The sequence below is a fragment of the Pagrus pagrus genome (genome assembly GCF_965226575.1).
Source record: "Pagrus pagrus genome assembly, chromosome: 12".
Classification (NCBI taxonomy): domain Eukaryota; kingdom Metazoa; phylum Chordata; class Actinopteri; order Spariformes; family Sparidae; genus Pagrus; species Pagrus pagrus.
In genome coordinates this window covers 11,623,964-11,645,282 of record NC_140196.1, presented here as the reverse complement: position 1 = coordinate 11,645,282, position 21,319 = coordinate 11,623,964, and the positions used below count along the sequence as shown (strand labels likewise).

Genomic DNA, 21,319 nt, shown 5'->3' with positions numbered 1-21,319 from the left:
AGACAAACGCTGCATTGTTCCTCCTGGGAAAAAACACCATTAGTACAGAGAAAGTTTCACCAGAGGCAGTTTTGTCAGAGGCAGTGTTGTGACTTGGCTCCTCCAGCCAACACGTGGACTGACTTTAACCAGCAATACACAAAATCTTTATAATAATAATAATAATAATAATAATAATAATAATAATAATAATATGTTTTATTTATAAGTGCCTTTCAAGTCACCCAAGGACACTTTAAAAAAGCAAATAAAAACAGTCAATACATAAAGAAGACAATAGTAATACAAACCACGCAAAAAAAAAACCCAGTTAGGGAGCATCAGAGAAATGATCTTATGATCTATTAATCATGTGTTTTTTATTAATTTGGAAGACAATGTTTATTACAATCCAAACTCAAAGTCCACTTATCATGTTATTCTGAGGCTTTCAACCACATCACATGGTCCTCAAGAATGGATAGAGGCTGCTCAGTTGTCATGGATCTTCTACCAATTTATGGAGATCATGACACCTGCAGGTTTATAGATCCATCTTATGAAAACTTAACAAACAGCATCTTCTGATGAAAACTCTGCATTGTGATTGAGAGCTCCAGCAAAAAGCCAATTAGCAAATAGGAGCAAACTAGTTGTGGGCACGTGATTTAAAAAATCCAAAGGCAGATTTATCTTTTTTAGTTTTTTATTTAGTTTTAGGTTCTGGATGTGTTTGATCAGGTCAGCACATGGATCAAAAGCTGCAGAAAAACTTCCTTGAGTTGAACTACTTTCAATGCAAAAATGGAACTTTGATTAATATATATGGTAGGGAAAAAATGCAAGATATAGGACCATGTCATCATGACTGTGATGTTATAGGTAGGCCTATGGCCAAGGTATACATGCTCTACTTTCCCATTGTCCTTGTTTATATCATGTATAAAAGCGGAGGGAGACCTCTGTTGGTTATTGACTGAAGTTCAAAAGTTGACCTACATAATATCAGTGTCTCACAAGCTGGTGAGCAAAACTAACACAACGTCGATCAAGTAAAAGAGGTGAAAACAAATAATAATCCTGAAAACCTGAGATGTTTTCATGAATCTGTTATTTTCACTGCAATAGAGATTTAACTGCACGCATGCGCACTTCGCTCGGGAATTACAATATGGCGGCGGAACCTTACAAGTGTGTTGATGTAGTCGCTCGCTAACACCTAGCCCGCTAATTTCCTTCAAACAAGCGGCTTTAACCGCCAGTGGTTAACTGTTACTCTAGTTTAAGTTTACTTATTAACGTTTGTTTCGTTGTTTAGACGTTTTTAGTCGGTAAAATGAATTACACCACCAAGGTGGTCCAGGTGACGAATGTGTCTCCGAGCACAACATCGGAGCAGATGAGAACACTGTTCGGGTTTCTGGGAACCATCGAGGAGCTGAAGTTGTTTCCACCAGAGTGAGTTAACTAGCTGGTTGATTCAGTTGCTCGTTTACTTTCATGTCAATGCAGTCACATATTATTCGTGTAGTTTTTCCCAAACATTCGTTGAAAGGAGACGTAACAAACAAGGAGGCCCGACGTGCTAACCAGAGTTGTAGCTAGCAGTAATTTAATACTCCTAACCTGGCTAACAGTGTTGATCATGTCTTACACGAGTACACACACGTTTCTTTAAATTGTGGCTAATAGGGAAAGTTTAGCTGAAACAGCAGCTTAATAATTATAGCGAAAATCTGACAGCAAATATAGATTTTAAATTAATTTGGGCTGTGACTTTAACTCCTGTGGTATTTTTGTTTGTGCAATAGTGAAATCATACACCTTCTTCCAGTGTAAAGTTGAGTTTGTTAATCTACTTCAAGTATACAGTTGTGTTTTTCAGCGTGTTGTTTTCCTTTTATATCAGTGTCGATGAGTATCTTGGAGAAAAAAAAGTGTAATTGCTGTTATGATAAAAATAAGGAATGAATCACATACAAATACTCATTTGATTTATTATTTCCTAAGATTATAATTTGCCTGAGTAAGACAAAACTTTTTCGCAGCTCAATGTCACAGGTCTGATTTATGATCTCATATTTTCCCCTTACTATCATTATTACATCTTTGTGCATGATATACAACGATTTTCATTATTGATTTGTCTTGTGATAATGTTTGGATTAATCTAGAAATAGTTGAAAATGTGTGACCAATCAAAATTTAAAAACCAAAGAAGAAAGAAGTAGAAAATGGCAGCAAATTATCACGTTTCTTTCTTGGGAATGTTTGGAAATTTGCTTGCTACTGTCTTGATTAAATTTCTGTTATCTGACTAATCAATTGATCAACTAACTAACTTTTGAACTTACTACATCATTACTTTAATTTGAACTTTTTAACCACCAGAGCAGTGAAGTTGTAGTGATGAGACTCAAACTCTGCATGGTTCACATTTGTTTTTATGGCAGTATTGTGTGTAGATATCCGGATTTAATGGATGGACTGAATGCACTTTCATATTTATTTGTTAATGTGCCAAATCCACAGCGCGTTACGTTATCAAAAGACGTGATAAAACAAAGGGTTGTAATTTGATTGATTGCCATTTTGTGCTGTATTAATGCATTTATTTTACTTCCCCCACAGTGATTCTCCGATGCCGGTGACATCACGGGTGTGCTTTGTGAAGTTCCAGGAGCCAGAGTCTGTTGGAGTGTCTCAACATCTGACTAACACCGTGTTTGTGGACAGAGCGCTGATAGTGGTCCCGTTTGCTGAAGGTTTGTCTCTTTGATATTTCCTTGTATGAGTGGTCCATGTTGATCGAATGGCATGCTCCTTGAATAGTGAAAATGTAAAAGAGTAAGAAGGATTTCATCCATTCCATCTGTGAACTGCACAAATCCACTCACCTTGGTCTGTTTATATGAACTTTTTTGATAATTTGAATCATACTGGTAATACCATTCCCTCCCATTGTATGTAAGAAGAGTTTAAAGCAGACCTGTCAGATTTTTGGTATACTGTGTAACAAGTCCCAAACCAACACAATGATTTTTCATTTAGAAAAAACAACTGGATTTTATTTTTTGATGGGAAAGTACATATGAAGCTGTTTATGTCTGCCTGAAAAAATAACATCTGTACATTGAAATGGCAGTATACCAAAATCTGCTTTGCAGACTTGGAGTTGAACACTCTCAAGCTGCGGCCGCCACAGACACCTCAAAATTCAGAAGTGAAGTTGTTTGAACTCTTAACCATGTGCATTTTATTTTCTCCCCCATATTGGACTTTCCTCTGTTAAACTTCTCTCTATTTGTTATTTGTGTGTGTATGTGTGTGTGTGTGATTTTTGTAGTGAAGAAGGCCCTCGTTGATGGCTGAAAGTGGTCCTCTGCCTGCCAACAGGGGATTATAGACATTTGCAAAGGCCAGCAAGCATTCAAGTCCCACCCCACTCTTTTTGTGTCCTCTATTCTCTCTCTTTCTCTGCCTCCTCTTTCTCTTTCCTCCTGTCTAATTTATCTTCATCTTTACCCTGAAGCAGTGCTCATTTTGCATTGTTTTGAACGCTGCTTAGCCATTTGTTTTATGGCCTTAACGAATGAGGCTGGCAATATTTTAAAATTTTTGATGTCAGCAAAAATCTTGAAAAGACCAAAAGAGCATTGTTGTCCAGAAAACTATTAAAAGCCCATCAGTGAGCGACACCTTTGTGCTGGTTGACATGCTTATTCATTCTGATGCCACAGGCACCATCCTGTGGTTGCTTATAGTCGCTAGCACTCTAAATGTGTATTAATCCGCCACTGAAAATGTTCCCCACCAAATGCAGTATTTAAATCTTCAGTTCCCATTTGTTTTAGCAATCACTTAGCCTTCTTATTAAAACAAAATAATTTATGTGATAGTCACAGATATGGTATAGAAGGCAGAAAGAAGGGCTATTGTTGGTTTTGGTCTTTTCATGGGATTTGTTGAAAATAACCGACAAGCCAACCTCATCCTGTAACAATGTGCAAGTTAACCTTCAGAAAAAAACCTTTGAAATGCAGTAGGGCTGCAGCAAATTAAAATATTATCAGAATCACAAAATATTGCCAAGTGCAATATCCAAATGGCAGCAGTTGCAGTTTTTTTTTTTGCTAAAGGTAAAATGTGTGACAAAACAGCCTTTTTAATGAAGTATTGTATTGCTGCAGAGATGCCCTGGTCTACAAATCTCCCATCATCATTTTAATGATGAATAAACTTAAATAGTTTTTTTAATTGTGATGCAGAAATGATCATTCCTACTAATTTTGAATGATATCGCTCTTATAATCTGTTTCAAAACGATCACGATAAGGTTTATTTTTCTAACCGTATCTAAAGCCTTAAAGTGCAGTTATTTGGGTCTGTTGGCAAAAGGCTTTACAAACATATGGGGTGTGACAGACATACTTACTGAACCAATATGAGCAGCTTATTTTGGGACTTAGAGACAACACTAGTCAGTGATTGGTTTTCTTACACAAAAGTCAAACTACAGCTGCCGAGGTGAGACAATGTTGGTAAAATCTATTCTCTTTAACAGTGGTCTTCTTCTTTTGTTGTTGTGTTTTACAGTTCTTTTTCCTGGCTCAGCCAGTCCTGTATACCAGGCCCTGCTGAAAATACCATCCAACAGTTTTGTCTCCTGCAGCAATTTCTCTCTTCAGTGTGCATTTTTATTTAAATGTTGTCTTTGTTGTGTGTCCGTATCAAGGTCATGTCTTTTTGTGAAAGAGTTGTTTTGGGGGTGGATTTATTGTGACATGATTATGAGGTGCTTATTTGTTAATTGGGGCCATTTTTAAAATGAAATCAGTGGCTTATTGCAAATAAAGATGATACCATTTATTTTAAATTGGGCTGTGGTAGCGCAGATTAATCAAACCAGCTATCCTCTGCCTAGGTTTGGTTAATTGATGCAGTGGCAGGTAAGGATACTAGAAAAATGATGTACAGCCGGCACGCTACCCATCCTAAGTTCTGCTATTGTCAATAGTATATCTGACATTTGTGTTTTTGGTAAGTAAACACTGATAGCTTGTGTAGTGTTCTTGCCAAATCCCTAAAATTCTCTCTGTTGTGTGTATCTCGATTTTTCTCTGTGTGCTTTTAGTAGCGAAGCCGCCAACGTGAGTCGCTTGTTTCAGTAAACGTCTAAATGAAAATTGAGGGCACACCCAACTGGAGAAGCAGCTGTGCTTGCTAACGTTTGGTTCATGACTTAAAAAACACGTTCAGGTGATATATTCTTGGCAGTGTTCATTGGAGTAGTGTGATGTATTCCAGCAATAGTTATGTCACTGCAATGATTATGTTGAGTTAAGGGACCTCTTCTCTGATCTGTAAGGTAACCATTTTGTTGAAAATGCAGTGTGAAGACATTTTTTTTCTTGTCTTTTCCAACATGTCTTCTCTGTAGTTGATGTTTGTGAAACTCCCTCCTAATGCCTGTATTTTATTTTCCTGTAGGATCTATTCCAGATGAGGCTAAAGCTTTGTCACTGTTGGCGCCAGCAAACGCTGTTGCAGGAATTCTGCCAGGAGGAGGACTTCTTCCAACGCCCAATCCCATCCCCAATCCACCTGTAAGACTTCAAATTCATCGTTTGGTACAAATGTTGACTATGGGAAAATATACTAAAGTGCATGAGATTACAAAAATTGGTAGAACTTTAATTTATGATAGTGGGTATGCTGTGCATTTTAGCAGATAAGCATGCTCCAGATGATGTGAAATGATCTGGTTTTGTTCTGACTGTGAGGATTTGCTGTTGGCGTGCAGAAGCAGGGATGTCGTGTCACATCAGATTATGCTCTGTAGACTAGACAATCCCACCTAAAAGTCAATTTGATAGTACGGCTGCACGATATTGGAAAAAACTGACATTTGTTTCTCTGCGATTATATATGACAATATTTTATCAAACAAACAAAGCAGTAGGTTCGTGGTGCAGAGCTTCTTTGCATTTCTCTCGTAACCAACAAACTCCCTACATTTGAGGTAATGTCAAGTTAAGTAAGTGAATTACTTTGCATTACAATGCATTGTGCAGCAGTATTTGATAGTTCAGGAACTTTCGATCAAATCATATGACATTCATCAGGAGATGAGGTTAGGATCTGCTCAGTTATCACTGAAATTACATTACGTTCTAATTTGTGGCTTTTGTGTTACTGGGATGATGATTCAGAACTGAATGCATGGCCTCATCTGTCAAAATGGGGAAATCATATTAACACCATTATGAGTATGTGAGCACAACAGTAGGCTAGCATAATAAAAGTGCCTTTACAGGCTTGTATGTCTTTGTTTTTACCTCAGATGGGAGGGAACCCTTTTGGTGCTCCGAACATGGACGCAATGGCTGCATTTGGATTCCCAGGACCCAATATGAATCCCCAGGTGGGAGGTTTTCTCGAATGACCGTGATTATTAAATCTTTTCCATAAACTCGTTAAGTTAGACACGCAATGTATTTGACAAACCTTTAACCTTCTGTCCTCTGATTTTACAGGCTGCTGATCAGCTGTTAAAGTTCATGACAGATCCAAAGTAAGTCTTTATGAAGAAATTCCTTTGTGGTCTGACAATAGATGTGTTGGTGTCTTTGTAGTGATGATGAGTCAACTAACTAAGATCCCTTTGTGTAGACTGAATCCTTTGGCTGCAGGCTTAAACCTGAGTGCAAGCCTGAAGGCAGATGCATCTAATAAAGAAATTGAAGAGGCCATGAAGAGAGTCAGAGAGGCCCAGTCGCTCATTTCTGCTGCCATTGAACCTGGAAGTGAGTGTACAAAAAGCTGCAGTCATAATTCTTACCTTCCTAATTTTTGTATTTTTTAAAGTTTTTGTAAATTGTACCTTGACATTATTAAGTAATTTCTGTTTTTTTCTGTCCTGCAGATAAGGAGAGCAAAAAGAAGCGCACTCGATCCCGGTCCAGGTCCAGAAGGAGGAGGTCAAGATCACGTTCAAGACACAGGTGATGACTAATGTACATTATCTGAAGAGTTGAGATAGAGAGGCCTTTTGTATTTTGAGAATAAAGAGAAATCGGCAAATTATCTGATTGCAGGAGATCTAGGAGCAGATCCCGACGACGGTCAAACTCCAGAAACAGGAGGCGCTCCAAAAGCCCACGCAGAAAACGCACCCACTCCAGAGACCGGGGCAGGCGATCTCCAAGCAGATCCAGGTGGGTTAACTGTTCAGACTTCTTTATGGCAATCATAGCTAAAGATGTAACTGAGCATGTCTGAGTTCTTACATCAAATTCATCTACAGAGACAGAAAGAAGGATGATTCAGGGAGGAGAAGATCCAAAACACCACCGAAAAGCTACAGCACAGCCAGGAGGTCACGCAGTGCGAGCAGGTGAGATTTTTATGAGCTAAGGCAGAATGTAATTTAAAAATATATACAAACTTTTCTACTGCAGCCACCTAATCCTCTCAGTTTCGAAGTTGCAGAATAACATTCTCAGCTTTTTGTCCCGGTCTGCTACACAGGAGACGCAGGAGAAGTCGAAGCGGCAGCCGATCCCCTAAAATTTCTCCTAAAAGGAAAATCTCCAGGTCTCCGTCTCCTAGAAGGTTGGTGTATTGATGCTTTTTATTTGTATAATACCAAAAACTGCATGCCTATTGTAAGTTTGTGGTAATGTGTTTTTTTAAAACGATGAGGCTGCTTCCACACCTGTCCTGTTTGGTTGAAACAAACTCTGGTGTGTTTGCTTGTTTGGTTCAGTACCTCACAGAGGAACACAAGATTTGTAGTTAAGTACAGTACTTTTGTAAATGTGCTAAGTTACATTCCACCACTAGTGTAAAAACAGACCGGACCAGAACTTAAAGGCGACTCTTGACGTCTTTTCTTTGGTCCCGATCACTAAACATCCTTTGTGTGGGTACATCCAGGGCATTCTTTGACACCTCTGTCTCACCTTTTCCTCTCCTCCTTCTACAGACACAAGAAGGAAAAGAAAAGGGATAAGGAAAGGGAGCGCAACAGTGATAAAGATCGCAGTCGTGAGGAACCTGTACGTTCTGCTAGCAAGAAAAAGAAAAGCAAAGACAAAGACAAAGAAAGAGAGCGGGAGAGGAAATCGGATGGAGAGAAGGGAGATGTCAAGGTTGGTAAAGTACGTTTGACACTCAGGCTTCATTCGTACACACTGTGAGCTTTGCTGTTCTGATGTAGACAGACTTGGGGAGGTGTTCATACTTTTAAATATCTCATCCAGTGGTTTCGTTTCACAGATCACCAGGGATTATGATGAAGAAGAACAAGGCTACGACAGTGAGAAGGAGCGTGAGGACAGGAAGGATTCTGACGACTCTGCTCTGTCTCCTCAGTCAGTGGAAGGCAACGGTACAGCGCGGCTTGTGAAGGCTAAAGTTAACGGAGCTGACGATCACCATGAAGAGGACATGGACGTCAGCGATTAAGCGGCCCGTCCTGATTTGTCCAACATTATCCCTTTGTTTTGTTGTGAACATGTTACGACTTTTTTTGCCCACTGCGGTAAATCTAAAATGTGAATTGAGTGTGAAATGTATTGATTTTTCGTACTGAAGAGTCGTCTACTCTTTTTTGCAAATGCAGAATTGTCATGTTTGCCCAAAGACACCGTCATGTTGCTTTAAAATACCCAAATGCTTTTTGCCCTGACTAATCGGTTAAAACTGGAAGTAGGCTTTGCTTTTCTTGAGCTTGTGTTGTCAGGTGTTGTCACTTCTTCGCTTATCGAATCTTTACATTATTGTTTATTGTTGTGGTGTGTCGCTCAGGCCTCTTTCCCACATTCTCAAAACAGTTTTGCTTCTCGTTATCTGAAAGTGTTGTTTTATCAAGGATTTCTTTTATAATAAAGCCTATTTGGAGGACAAAGTCTTTGAAGTTATTATTTTGATTTTTGTTTCATTACCTCAGGTATGGGATTGTGATACGGATAAAATCCTCCACAGCAAACTCAGTTCAATAAACGTCCTCAATCGTGCCGAGTATACTTAGAAAATCACAGTAATACATTTAAGATGAAACAACTGAGAAAAGAAACTGATGTATATTTTAACAAGACGAGCTGATATTATTAATGAACTATTTCATAATAATTTTGTTTGACATTTGATGCTTTCAGTTTTTCAAATGAAAAAAGCGGCTTAAATCAAATAAACTGAATATTTAGATAATTTGGGCTGTTGGTTGACTCTGGGAAATTGTGATGGGCATCGTTTTGATTTATGACCTGTTGCATAGCAAATAGTGTAAAATACCTCATCATACATTGCCATAAACTAGTCCTAAACCGAAAGAAGGTGATAGATATCCCAGTTTAACAAAAAATGTGACAAATGAATATTATTTTGAAGTCTCTTATACAATACTGTCTTTTTATTATACTTGCACAAAGTCAGTTGAAACATGATGCTGGTGCTTTATTTAAAGGGATGTGAAGTAGGTATGGTTGCATTACATATTAGCTGAAGCCAGAGACAACTCAGTGGATCAGATCATTTCCCACCCGGACAGTTTTGGTGATATCCAGCAAAATCAACTTCACAGCTTAGTTTTACTCTCCTTGGATTGAAAAAACAAAAACAAAAGGAAAAATGCGCAGACTACCATCGAGGAGAGATTTTATAAGCACTAAAAGGTGTTTCAAAGTGTTAGTGTTACAACTTTTCCTTTATCTAAATACCAGTAAGTCTGCAGGTAATGTAACAAACGTTCAGAGAATATACCTTAAAGATGCATGTGATCCAGTAGGCCAACACAGCCATAGCATGCCTTAAATATACTTAATATCAGTGCAGTATTAAACTAAGAACAGTTTACCTGATATCCCATCTGGGTTCTCCCACACACAAACGTACATACAACAATCCTTGATACAGTACAATTATTCACTCGCACGGAGCACAGAGTCCATACTATCACGACAAACATGGAGACGGTTGAGAGGTAACATGAGTGAACCTGAAAACACAGGAGACTGCGTCCTGCACAGGGGAAAAGGCTTTGATATCGAACTGTTAAGAATGTGTTTTTAATGCTAAACTTTCTCCCAGCTGGTTAAAAACATTCTTAAGTACTGGAAATGTATTGCTACACAGTGTTACTCCTTTTGAGTATATATATTTATATATAGTACATCATTTATAAATGAATATTAAGCTCAGTTTGAGGATATAGCTATATTTGTGATTCTTTTTGCTATGAATTACAGATAAGACGTGAATAATGTACAGATGACGGTGTCAGTGCAGTTTCAGGAATGAGAATTCATTGATCAGTCCGAGGGGAGGAGGAGGAGGAGGAGGAGGAGGAGGAGGAGGAGGAGATATTAAAACAGTGAAGATGAGGAGTCCAGACTGCGTCTTCTGACAGCAGCTCAGAGCAGCGGATTGAGCCGCTCGTGTGGTGAAAAGCGAGCACAATGAAACCTATCACTCATTTCACATAAAACGGCTGCCAATATGCATCTATAAGTGAGATGTAACATCTGCTTGCATTGATTTGCTTTGGAGCCATCAGCAAAATGAACAAAAACTGATGAGTAAGATCAGTTCCCACCTTTTTTTTTTTTTTTTTAAACAGATAATATATATTTGAATAAAACGATACAGGTTTCCTTATTTTTGTTTTCCGCCTCCAAAACGTATCAGCTCTCTGGTGATTTCCTCTTAGCGTCAGATGTGTTTACAGGTCAGAGGTCAGGGAAGCGACTGGGGTCTTCTTTGTATTCGTCAGGGATGACGAAAATGGACTCCTCAAATTCGTCGTAGCGGAATTCCTGAAATGTGACAGTGGCTGTGATCGTTGGGAAGACGGGGATGTCTGCGAGGGAGAAAAATAGAAGATAACATTATTTTGGGGATTTTTCCCCTTAAGCTCACCCACTCGGATAAAAACAGGAGTAGGTCGGCACGCGTACCAAGTTTGACAGGAAACCCGGGCGGAAGTTTCATCTGAACAAACTCTCGCAGTTTGTTGAAGTGCTTGAACGGGGCTATGACCTCCAACACGTTGAGTAACCTGGAGGCAGAGGAAAAGGAGTCAGCAATTTGTTTGAAAGTTATTTCTAAGCAAGCACTTGCCGTTGGCTACAGACAAACTCACAAAATCTGAGCCGGAACAAAAGATAAATTAGGTCAAACTGCAAATCGAGACCTTGAGAGAATTATCATGGTTCAAACTTCAGGACATTTTACCTCTTGAACAGGAGTGTAAACATGTATGGAGATACGCTTGGAGATACAACCTTTTTTTTTCAGGATGAGTATGTCTAAGAGTTATAAACGCTTCTTATATTGTTTCATTTGAACATATTTGTGTTTTACAATTAAAAATGAAATGATTAGAGAGAAGTCAGTAAACAAGAGTCTACAGCTAAGATAGCAGCTCTGATGGTAGTACTAGAAGAAAAGTAAGAGTATCACCAAAGTCACTGGGATACATCCTCTGGGGAACACATTTTCAAGGAAATCCATCAGATAGTTGTTGAGTTTTTAAGTCTGAACCAAAGTGTAGGACCACCAGACCAGCATTTCAATGGCTAAACAAATATGTGTAGCAGAAATGTTTATAATCTTGCCATCTCTCTGATTTATCTTGTGACCCCGGGTTGGAAACCACTGGAATAAATGAATTATTTGTATCCTGACAGATGAGCTTTGACAGGTTTCCCTCAGGGTCCAGACAAACACTGGTTTTCTATTACAGTCACTCTACATCCCAGTCGTATAAGATGGTGAGAATGAAAAGTCGTGAGTCTGAGACTCAAAATAATGTGATCGGCTACAAAACCAACTTCTTTTTAAACATTGGTCTCTTGTTGGTGATTAATGGCTTCAAACTGAACATGTTAGGGGTAGAACATAAAACATATTTTTAACATTACAAAGCACAGAATGCAGAGGGAACAACCAAATCAAATTAAAAAAACATTAGCTATTACAACAGCTGGGTTTTTATTGTTGGCTCCATTAAGGTTCATGCAGTAGAGGAGATAAAGCAATTTACTACATTAGGTCCCAGTAATATTTTACAGCACTTCCTGTAACAAAACCGCGTCCTGTTTGAAGCCAGCCATGCCTCTCCCTTACATGATCAAATGAGTGTTCTTGGCTGCATAAAATCAAAACTCAAATCTGTATGCAGTTAATTTTATGTTACTTGACTAAACAAACAGGAAAATGCGCATCAATCACCCTTTCCTCTCAAGGCGAACAGCCGTCATTAAAACTTAAACTAGTGGTACGATTTACATCAGGGGTTCTCAGACTTATTACTCAAAGGTCTGGCATCTGATTTTATTCTAGGTCAGGGGCCCAGAACGATTCGCTATAATTAAACAAGATTTACTCATTTAATTGACTTCACATCCCTCACATCTCACTTGTTAAGTATTTTATTATTTGAAAAATGCTGCAGTGAAAATGATCAGAGACAGCTACTTGGGCACCTCTCGTTCAAGAATATGGCCGAGTTGGCAAATAACAACAACAGATTATTTAAGTAGATTTTTTTTTATTATTATTATTTAAATCATCTAATTATAAAAAGTGCTGTCATGAAAGAACAAGAAAGTGATCACAGATATACATGTAACCTGTCAGCTTTCATGCACTTTTGAGATTTTTGAGTTTATGATGTGCACCTGAATGCACCATGCAAACACTGATACAGTTTATCTATGGAGAGAAGCAGCTTGACTACAGAGTGACTACTCAGGCACAAACATTAACATGCCAGTGTGGCTGATAGCCTTCCCAGATTTAGTCACCAAACAGAAAATAGATCCAAATTTGGCTCTTGGTGGACTCTGATTCTGACTCAGACATATTGATCCAACTACGTTTACATGAGTTGTAGAAATTGTTAGGAATGAGATACAGAAAATGAGACACGATATGTATTTTAATAGTATTTAAGTGCAAATAGCAAATAATTCTCTGTAACGTTAATGCACAAACTCAACAGCTGAGCTGAGTCTGGACCGACTTGCTGTTCGGTCGGATTCGGGCCAGGGTCTAGACTTTACGATGATCCAATTTGCACTTTATTTGTATTTAACTACTTTACTTCCATCACCAGACAAAATAAAGCTTCTACAAAGGATAACCAGTGGTGGGCAAAAATAGCTGTCTTTATTACTTAACTCCCTTAAGAACCCTGAATCTGCAAGGCTCTCTATCTACAAACTGAACCCGAAACAGATCCCACAAGCGTGAAGATGCATGAGGAATAAGGCATAAGTGAATAGGAAATGAGAGAAATAAGGAGATTGTTCCTTCAAACAGCTCAAGCGCACTGTGATTTTGTTGTCACACAGTGAAGCAGTTGATTTGCAATCATCTGATCAGTGGTTACCCCACACAATCAGAGAAACCCTGGTATCTGCCTGGCCCAATTATCTGATTCATTTAATCTCTACACTACCCCTTCACTAGCGTCCCAAGCGTATCTGTGTATTCGCCCAGGATCAATCTGTGCAGAAAGCTTTGTAAATAGATCTAAGGAGGGAGGGGTGCACTTACGACTCGATGCCTAGAGGGAAATCCTGGCTCATGGCTACAGTGGCTTTGAAGTTCTTCTTGCTTTCCTTACACACAAGCTCTCTCCCAAGATGAGGTGGCCTGGAGGTTTGAAGAGACAAACAAACACACAAAGCTTTTTATAACCCATGACGGCTCACACGCGTTTCAAACTCGGATTTTCTTGCAACCACACGGATTAAATTTGTAATTATGACATCAACTGATGAAATTGTAGAAAATGCGAGATGCGGTCCACCGCAGCGGCCCAGTCGGTAGAGCGCGCAACCCACATGCAAAGGCTGTGTCCTCGCTGCAGCGGCCCAGGGTTTGAGTCAGACCTGTGGCCCTTTGCTGCAGGTCATCACCCCCCCCCCCCCATCCCATTTCCTGTCAAATCTCAAGCTGTCTTATCAAACACAGCACCAAAAAGGCCACATAAAAAAGCGAGATGCTTACTTTCCGTGCTCTGCGGTGATGTACTCTTCCCAAGAAATTGTGTTGGGCGCCGGAGCTGTGAGGGACTGTCTTCTCGCAGGCTGGGCACAAGAAAATATCAGTCAGTGGCATATTCACAGTCCTCAGGGTACCGTTACTATTTACCATCGGTAGACGAATCCAGAACACTCAATTCTTCCTCTCACCTCAAAATTCTGTTCACTGATGCTCCCTCCTTTACTCAAACTCTCCATGATGGCTTTATTCCTCAAGATGTCCTCCTCGCTGAGGTGTTCTCGGCGCTTTCGTGACTCGAGCACCAGGCCGTTCACTGAATAGAAGTCAGCCAGGAAGTTTCCAATCCTCTCCTGAGCGGAAAACGAGCAGACATCGGTGTTTAAGGAGGAGTTACCAAGTGATTTTAATACTACCACTGATTTCTTAAATCTAAAGCCTGAGGGTAGGACTGAGCTAACGTTTTAGGAGACAAGAAGATTTAAATTCCCCTTCTCTCTTATCTTCATAGCAAAACAAATCTCTTTTTAAGTTTATAAAACTACTAAACAGAGCAATTAGGTCTCATCTCTACAGCCAATATCTTCAAAACTCAGCAACTCACACCAAAAAAATCCTGATGGATAAATAGCACTGCTGGTAAGAGGAAAAATATGTTTTTGATTAGGAGGAGAATCAGTCGTTCCCACCCAGGGGGTCGAAAACCCTCCAAGAGGTCGTGAGATGATTTACAGGACAGAAAAGAAACACGCATAAAATAATTTTTAAAAATTCTATCCTTTCTCTCAAAACAGGATACTTTTACTTCTTAGGGACTCAACAATTTGAGAAGTTAAATCACTCGAGTAATACTTACTCTTACATTACTCACAACTCATTGTCATATGCAACATAAAACACAACTTATTGACCCACTTACATGTAATGTAGAGCCAGGCCGATATATCTGTTGGCTGATACTGTTATTTCTTGTAGATATCAGCATATATTTGGTGCGATTTGAAAACTTTGAAAATTTATAATTAATTCCCAGCGATGTTGTCTGTTTCACTGCACTGATGTCATTTCAGACAATAAAGTGTCTTGTTAAACTGTTAAACTTGTTAAACTATCCTGTGTCTGTTGAAGCTCTGTCAAGTGTTTGATTACTACATTTCAGGAACCTGGAATCCCTGACAGAAATGTGCGTATATCGGCCGATAGTGATATCTGTATTTTCTAGTTGCTAATATTGGTATCAGTATCAGTCACACTCAATTTGTAATGTTTTAACCCGTAAATCATTCTGTAAACTCTTAAAAAAAGAGCTGTTTTACTTTCAGTAATTCTAGTTCTGATTTGCCCCATAAAGCTTACTGTTTTATCTTCTCTGAACAGCCAGCCGATCTGACTACGAGAGAAAGTGATGGACTTGGTGGACAGGGTTGCAGAGTAGACATCACTGCTCATCAATATATCCACCTCTTCTTCCGTCTCCATCTCGGACTCCTTGGGGGCAGGACAGTGACAGTTACGCTGTGCTACTCGCATCAAACAGCTGATGACACAAGGTGAGACTGGTCGTACTGCTCACTCACCTCGTGGTGTATTCTTTGGTACACTTTTGCCTCATTGTCCAGAACCACAAAGGACTGGGAGGGCTCAGCATCGCCATTGAAAATGAAGCTGAGATCTCCGCGCTGACACTTCATATCAGTGAAGTCTATAAGAGTGGTGTCAAGTCTAAATCAAGAGAGAGGAGGAGGAGAGCAGAGTGTGAAGACTGTGACGTCCTAGTTTTTAGATCTAAAAGAAGTCTTTGACCTGGATAACGACCATTTGTTGCTTCAAAAACTTGAGTCTCTCACAAGCACAGTGTCAGCCTTTATCTGGTACACTTAACAATAGAATTGCACATTTTACCTGATATTAATTCCCTGCTTGTAGATTTTACAAGCATCAGACGGCAGCATACGGGACAACAAGGGCACTAAAACACACAAAAGAGTGTAAATAAATTCATCTGTGGCTGGTGAACAAGTATTTTATACTCTGGCTTCAACTTTATTGTGTAAAAACTCACCCCAGCTCTGAAAGTCCCAATGCAGCTCCAGATAAAAGTCTCCAAGCTACAGAAAAGACACAAACATGTCTGACGGAGGGATCCAACAAATACTCATACGACTGTAATTTCATGGGTCAGAAGAAAAGCGCAGTACAGTGAAGATTTCACATTATGCTTTTCAGTAACCATGTGCCCTAAAGGAGTCAAAGTTCAGTGATGCAGTTCCAAACTTGAATTTGGTGCGGAAGTGAAGCCAGTGTGATCCTCACCTCTCTGAGAGCTTTCAGCAACTTTGGCCTCTTATCCTCCACACTCTCCCTGGACTGCTGCTTTAACTTCCGCAGTATCGCTGTGACTGAGAAAACAAAAAAACAAATCTCAATTAGAAGTTACGCAAATGTACTGCAAAGTCTTTAGTACTGGCCTCAAAAATGCACAACCTGTCAGGCTCTTCGCATGTTTCTGGTGCTGAAAGGAGTCTTATTCACGCGCCGACCTGCCAGGTTTTCTTATACCGTGCGTTGTAGGTGTTTGTAGCGTAGAAGAGTCAAATGACTAGTCGATTAATCAAATAGTTGAATGAAAGAAAATGACTTGCCAACTATTTTGATAATCCAGCAATCCCTTTTAGACTTTTTTGAAGCAAAAATGTTTACATTTATGGTTCCAGCTTCTTAAATGTAAAGACTTGCCTCTTCTCTTTGTCATTTATGATATAAATGAAGAGTCTGATTGTTATTGTTGGCGTGTTTTAATGTTTTGAAATCTTATTATTGTTGTTATTGTTGGGGTTGCTGATGTTGTTGTAAAGTGAATATGTATTGTCTTTTTTTTTAAACTGTAGTGTCTATTTTCTTAACAGACGTGTTATGCTCCGTCTCCTGCCCAGGGACTACAGATATAAATAAGCTTATAGCTAACTCTGGTACAGCTAAGACGCTGTGCACTGTCCCTTTCAAATAAACAAATAATTAAAATGTATGAAAATAAATCAAGCGTCTTTGGGTTTTGGACTGGAATTTAGGCTTGGGGAAACTGTGACGAGTATTTATCACAAATTTTTAGGCATCGTTAATTGTGAAAATAATCGTTGGATTAATTTATAATGAAAATCTTTGTTGTAGCTCTCTGGCTTAAATTTAGAATAAGCAGATGTCCGGACAGATCCTCAGTGTACAGCCTAAGATGACGAAATGTACCAGTTTAACCCACTTGTCCACTTTTCCACCAGTGTTTTTCATATATACAGTTAATAGTAGGGTTGCGGCTAACAGTCACATCATTTATTCAATTAATTGATTATTGTTTCTTTTTAAAAAAAAAAAGAAAACGTAGGAAGATATTGGAAACTTTCATTCGATTTTTCCCAAATCCTATGTGAGGTCCTCAAACATCTTGTTTTGTCCAAAAACCCCAAAATATTCAGTTCACAATGATAAGAAACAAATAAAAGCAGGTAATCCTCACACTGGAGAAGCTGGAACCAGAGAATGTTTGGCAATTTTATTATTTAGTAATCAAATAAGTGCTGAATCAAGTGCTCAGTCAGATTTTAATATGGTGCTACTGTGACATGAGGAGCATCTCTACTCTATTACAACCAATCCCTGTACAGAAGTCTCATTTTACATGTTACATATATTTTCATCTGGATCAGCTGAAATCACTGTCTCATGAAGTGCAGCTCTGTCTCTCTCTCTCTCACACAACAACAACAACAACCACCACTTAATAATACAGGATGGACCACAACAAATCAGCATATCTCAGATGTATCCTGGTTATCTCGACCAGGTGGGGGGGACGTTGGACTGGACGTGACTGAGGAGAGAAATGCTGACGAGGCACTTGCTGCACTGGGTCATTTTGTCATTGCACACGCAGACAACCAGTGAGCTGCTGACGCAACGTGCACACGTGTGAAAGTGAAAGGTGATGACTGATGACAAGACTGCAGTGTTTCAGGAAAAGCTGTTATCTGCGCATTTAATATCAAGCACATGTTATTCTCCCTGTGTCCCTCTGACTAAGTGATAGCCAGCTGTGTGCTGCATGTTATTTAAATCTAAATAAAGCTGTGCCTTTCTTTGCGTGCCCTTGCTGATGGTTGAATATACCCAGCCCCCTTTCTGCCCCCCCCCCCCCCCTTTACCCTTAAGAATGATGTGACCTTCTCGAAGCAAAAACTCCTGGTCCCAGTCCCAAACCAGCCTGCCACAGCAGGCACAGAGAGCCGGGACGCATACTAACAAGGTTGAGGGTCATTGCTCAAACTGCTGGGCCTCACAACCTCCATCACAAGCTGTACAAGAAGATGATGCTGATAATTCACTGTTAGGATATCTATTCAGCCAAACAGCAATAACAGAAATTTGATGAAAACAAATGATTTAGTATGCGTCCCCTTTACTAGACGTTTAGCCTGGCCTTTATCTTTTATTTATCCTTGGTTATGTAAACAAAATTAACACCACACACGCACAAAAAAGGACAGAGCGGTGAAATCATCCCAAAGGCATTAGCTGGTGCCTTTCACATGTCATTTGACTCTTTTTCTCTGCATGTCAGATCTAAAAGCAGTGGCATCATTAAGCAGGCGAGTGACCGGGCCGTTAAGCTCAGGGCTTCCCAACACTAAGCCATCGTTCAGGCTGCGTTCCAGCCCATCTGGATGACGAGCGCTCAGAGAAAATCCCCACCTTTAGCTTTTTAGCTGGACCGGCCGTTTAGCTGTTGCTGCCTTTGAACAATTAGATGACTCATAAAAAGGTCCTTCAAACACTCGCACATAAGCCGTGACCTCCAACAGTATTTAAAGCCCTTTGCCTTTTTCCACAATTTGTATAAATAAAAAGCAGATGAAATAAGAATTGGTAAATGACGTGCACATATGAACCTTTGTATGGAGGAAATACTTTGATGAACTAAGATAAATAAATAAATATTGGAATTCCTTCTTGACTTGTTCTCTGCAACACGACTGGATTTCAACTGTGGGCAATACAGCTAACACACAAACTCTGAAAAGAAAGTGAAAAACTGCTCAAAACCCAGAGATGCCAAGCTTGTACAGAGGTATCCAAGAAGACTTTAAACTGTGCACACTGCCAAGAAATGTTTCTGCAAAGCACGGACTGTGGAGATTCAACTTTCATTGAGATTTTGTATTATATTGACTATGAGAGAGAATAAAATCACAACTTCCTTTTTCATTCGGGAAGTATACTCTATCATTCAGCCGGCAAAAGAACAAAGCAGAGCAATCCAAGCAAATGTGATACTGAACACACCACAACCATCAGGCTGACATTTACCAACACTGCTACAATATTAGCATTCATGCAGAAAGCCATTCCAGATGTCAGACTGACGAACCGACAAATAGTGACTAAAGCTGACATCATCGTGACGCCGTTGCAAATTCATAGACCCGTCAGATATGCAGCACTCAACCTTAAATGTTACAACAGTGAGTGCATGATTGCAGGTATGCTGTGGAGATAACCACCAACACATCCGAATATGAAAACTCTAGGAGAGCAGACAGCTTTTCGAAGCAGTGCAACTTACTCATCTGCCTGTCGCCGTAGCTGATGGCTTCTGCGAGAGGGCTCCATCCCTGTGCATTCTTGATCTTTACGGGAGCGTTATGGGCCAGGAGCAGGAGGGCACATTCTGGAAGAAAAACACATAAAAATAATCATAGAGACAAATGTGATAATGTCTCATTTATTGTGATTTCTGTATATTGACAGAGTTTTTCATTCAATGTTGTTTAGAGCAGAAAAGTTGAATGTTAACTTTGTGACAGTGTCTATATAAAAGATGTAAACATTCAAACAGACTGCTGATCTTTACGTAAAGATCATTTATTACGATCAGCATCAAAAATAGTACCTCCGTCTGTACAGGACGAGCCATTACAGCCTACCTACTTTGTTACAGCAACACTGCAGAGGTCAGATAAGACATGCTGAGTGCAGCAGGAGTACAAAAGCTTCTCCAAAAATCTGTAGGGGAACTGAAGTGGTTTTAAAAAAAGGGCCTTAAATGAGGATGCTAAATACTCTTTAACAGAGCCACATGACGACAGATGCGTGGCCCTGGAGCACAGCAGATTTGGTATAATTTTCCGGGCTAGATTACCCTCTGAGAAGCTTTTTTGTTCATTTAGGTTAATCCTGCGTATGACAACAGGTTGTTAAGATTAGAAAAAAAACCGAGTTAAATCCATGTTATCACTCTACCAACTTTACCTTTGTGGCCAAGCATCACAGCCAGGTGAAGAGGTGTGTTACCTGAAAGAGAGGCATGATAGTGATTAACAACAATAAATCCACCTGTTCAGAGACACTCGTTATGTAACGCATTTGAATTGATTAATACAACAAAAGAAAAACAATGGCAGACAGCTCACCATGCACATCTTTCTGAGAGATGCTGTGGGTCCTGATGAGAGAGGAGAGCCGACGCACATCTGCCTTGAAGACACACTCATGAACAGGGAAGTCCAGGTCCTCGCTCGTGAGGATTATCGGGTTCTTATTATTATCATTGACAACTGTGCTGATGGACGATGAGTTGCCGTTGATGTTGTTTGCATTGAGCTGCTGTTGCTGCTGCAGTGCTGAGGTTTTGACTGCTTTCTGGAAAGCCTTGTTGGATTTGAAATGGTTCCCGGTGCCGTTAGGGATAGTCCCGTTAGAGGTCTCATCGTACGTGTCCATTATCTCGTCATTTTTGTTTGGTTTGTTGTGGTCCTTTCGCAAGGTGCGTATCTTCTCACCTGTCATTGTGACTACCGTGCGTTCACCGGGCTATACTAAAATAACTGCTACAGGCTGGTGACTAAAGATGTGGCACAAACCCGGGAGGGGACAGTCAGCAGGTATAATTTCAAATGAGCTTCTTAGCTATTTTGAAACAACAGCGACGCTTTCTCGTAGCTGGCTGCTCCCTGTTCAAATAGCGTTACACCTGCTGCCCACGTTAGCTTTAGCTCCCAGCAAACGTTAGCTAGCCAGCCCACAATAAAAAATGAATATGGTGGGTGCGGCGATGAAAACAGAAAATAATGCTAAACATAACAGAACACACACGCACTAAATCAACATGCAGCTATGAGTGAGGACGAGGAACAAACGGCTACATCGTTGTCTCTTCTACCGCTCCTTGGACGTTTTAAATGGTATCGATTCAGCTCGCTTTGCGGCAAAATTCAGGCGAACGGGATGGTACAAAAAGCCAGCTGAGCAGGAGCTACATCCGCGCTAGCATGCTGCG

General features: G+C 39.9%; 2 protein-coding genes across 5 annotated transcripts; one reads left to right on the top strand and one right to left on the bottom strand.

The window, feature by feature from the left end:
• The first annotated feature begins 1,149 nt into the window (after positions 1-1,149).
• On the top strand, positions 1,150-8,893 carry LOC311266655 (uncharacterized protein). Of its 4 annotated transcripts, none has more exons than XM_084369117.1 (12): positions 1,150-1,437; positions 2,611-2,744; positions 5,470-5,585; positions 6,323-6,403; positions 6,516-6,553; positions 6,652-6,785; positions 6,905-6,983; positions 7,077-7,196; positions 7,286-7,375; positions 7,510-7,593; positions 7,967-8,132; positions 8,260-8,893. In XM_084369117.1, exons 1-12 carry the CDS (start codon positions 1,316-1,318, stop codon positions 8,446-8,448), a joined length of 1,353 nt encoding a protein of 450 aa, XP_084225243.1. In that variant the 5' UTR covers positions 1,150-1,315; the 3' UTR covers positions 8,449-8,893. The 4 variants fall into 4 exon arrangements, with proteins under 4 accessions (XP_084225243.1, XP_084225242.1, XP_084225241.1 ...); XM_084369116.1 differs by having other exon boundaries at positions 7,967-8,141; XM_084369115.1 differs by having other exon boundaries at positions 6,296-6,403.
• A 524-nt stretch (positions 8,894-9,417) lies between these two features.
• Positions 9,418-21,300, bottom strand: LOC311266210 (ankyrin repeat domain-containing protein 13C-like). The gene is made up of 13 exons (XM_084368463.1): positions 20,454-21,300; positions 20,293-20,334; positions 19,607-19,711; positions 16,306-16,391; positions 16,055-16,100; positions 15,895-15,961; positions 15,570-15,714; positions 15,349-15,480; positions 14,184-14,345; positions 13,999-14,078; positions 13,543-13,641; positions 10,938-11,038; positions 9,418-10,840 (listed from the first exon to the last, which is right to left on the bottom strand). Exons 1-13 carry the CDS (start codon positions 20,827-20,829, stop codon positions 10,710-10,712), a joined length of 1,572 nt encoding a protein of 523 aa, XP_084224589.1. The 5' UTR covers positions 20,830-21,300; the 3' UTR covers positions 9,418-10,709.
• Between the last annotated feature and the right edge of the window lie 19 nt (positions 21,301-21,319).

What these genes read in the sequence shown, in the direction of transcription:
- LOC311266655 (XM_084369114.1), top strand. Translation starts at nt 1,316, where the DNA reads ATGAATTACACCACCAAGGTGGTCCAGGTGACGAATGTGTCTCCGAGC. An exon ending in GACCCAATATGAATCCCCAG is followed by an intron (nt 6,404 to 6,515) that starts GTGGGAGGTTTT and finishes CTGATTTTACAG; the next exon opens with GCTGCTGATCAGCTGTTAAA. An exon ending in AGGTCTCCGTCTCCTAGAAG is followed by an intron (nt 7,594 to 7,966) that starts GTTGGTGTATTG and finishes CTCCTTCTACAG; the next exon opens with ACACAAGAAGGAAAAGAAAA.
- LOC311266210 (XM_084368463.1), bottom strand. Translation starts at nt 20,829, where the DNA reads ATGACAGGTGAGAAGATACGCACCTTGCGAAAGGACCACAACAAACCA. An exon ending in ACCAAAGAATACACCACGAG is followed by an intron (nt 15,481 to 15,569) that starts GTGAGTGAGCAG and finishes CCTGCCCCCAAG; the next exon opens with GAGTCCGAGATGGAGACGGA. An exon ending in TTCCCTCTAGGCATCGAGTC is followed by an intron (nt 11,039 to 13,542) that starts GTAAGTGCACCC and finishes CTCTGCCTCCAG; the next exon opens with GTTACTCAACGTGTTGGAGG.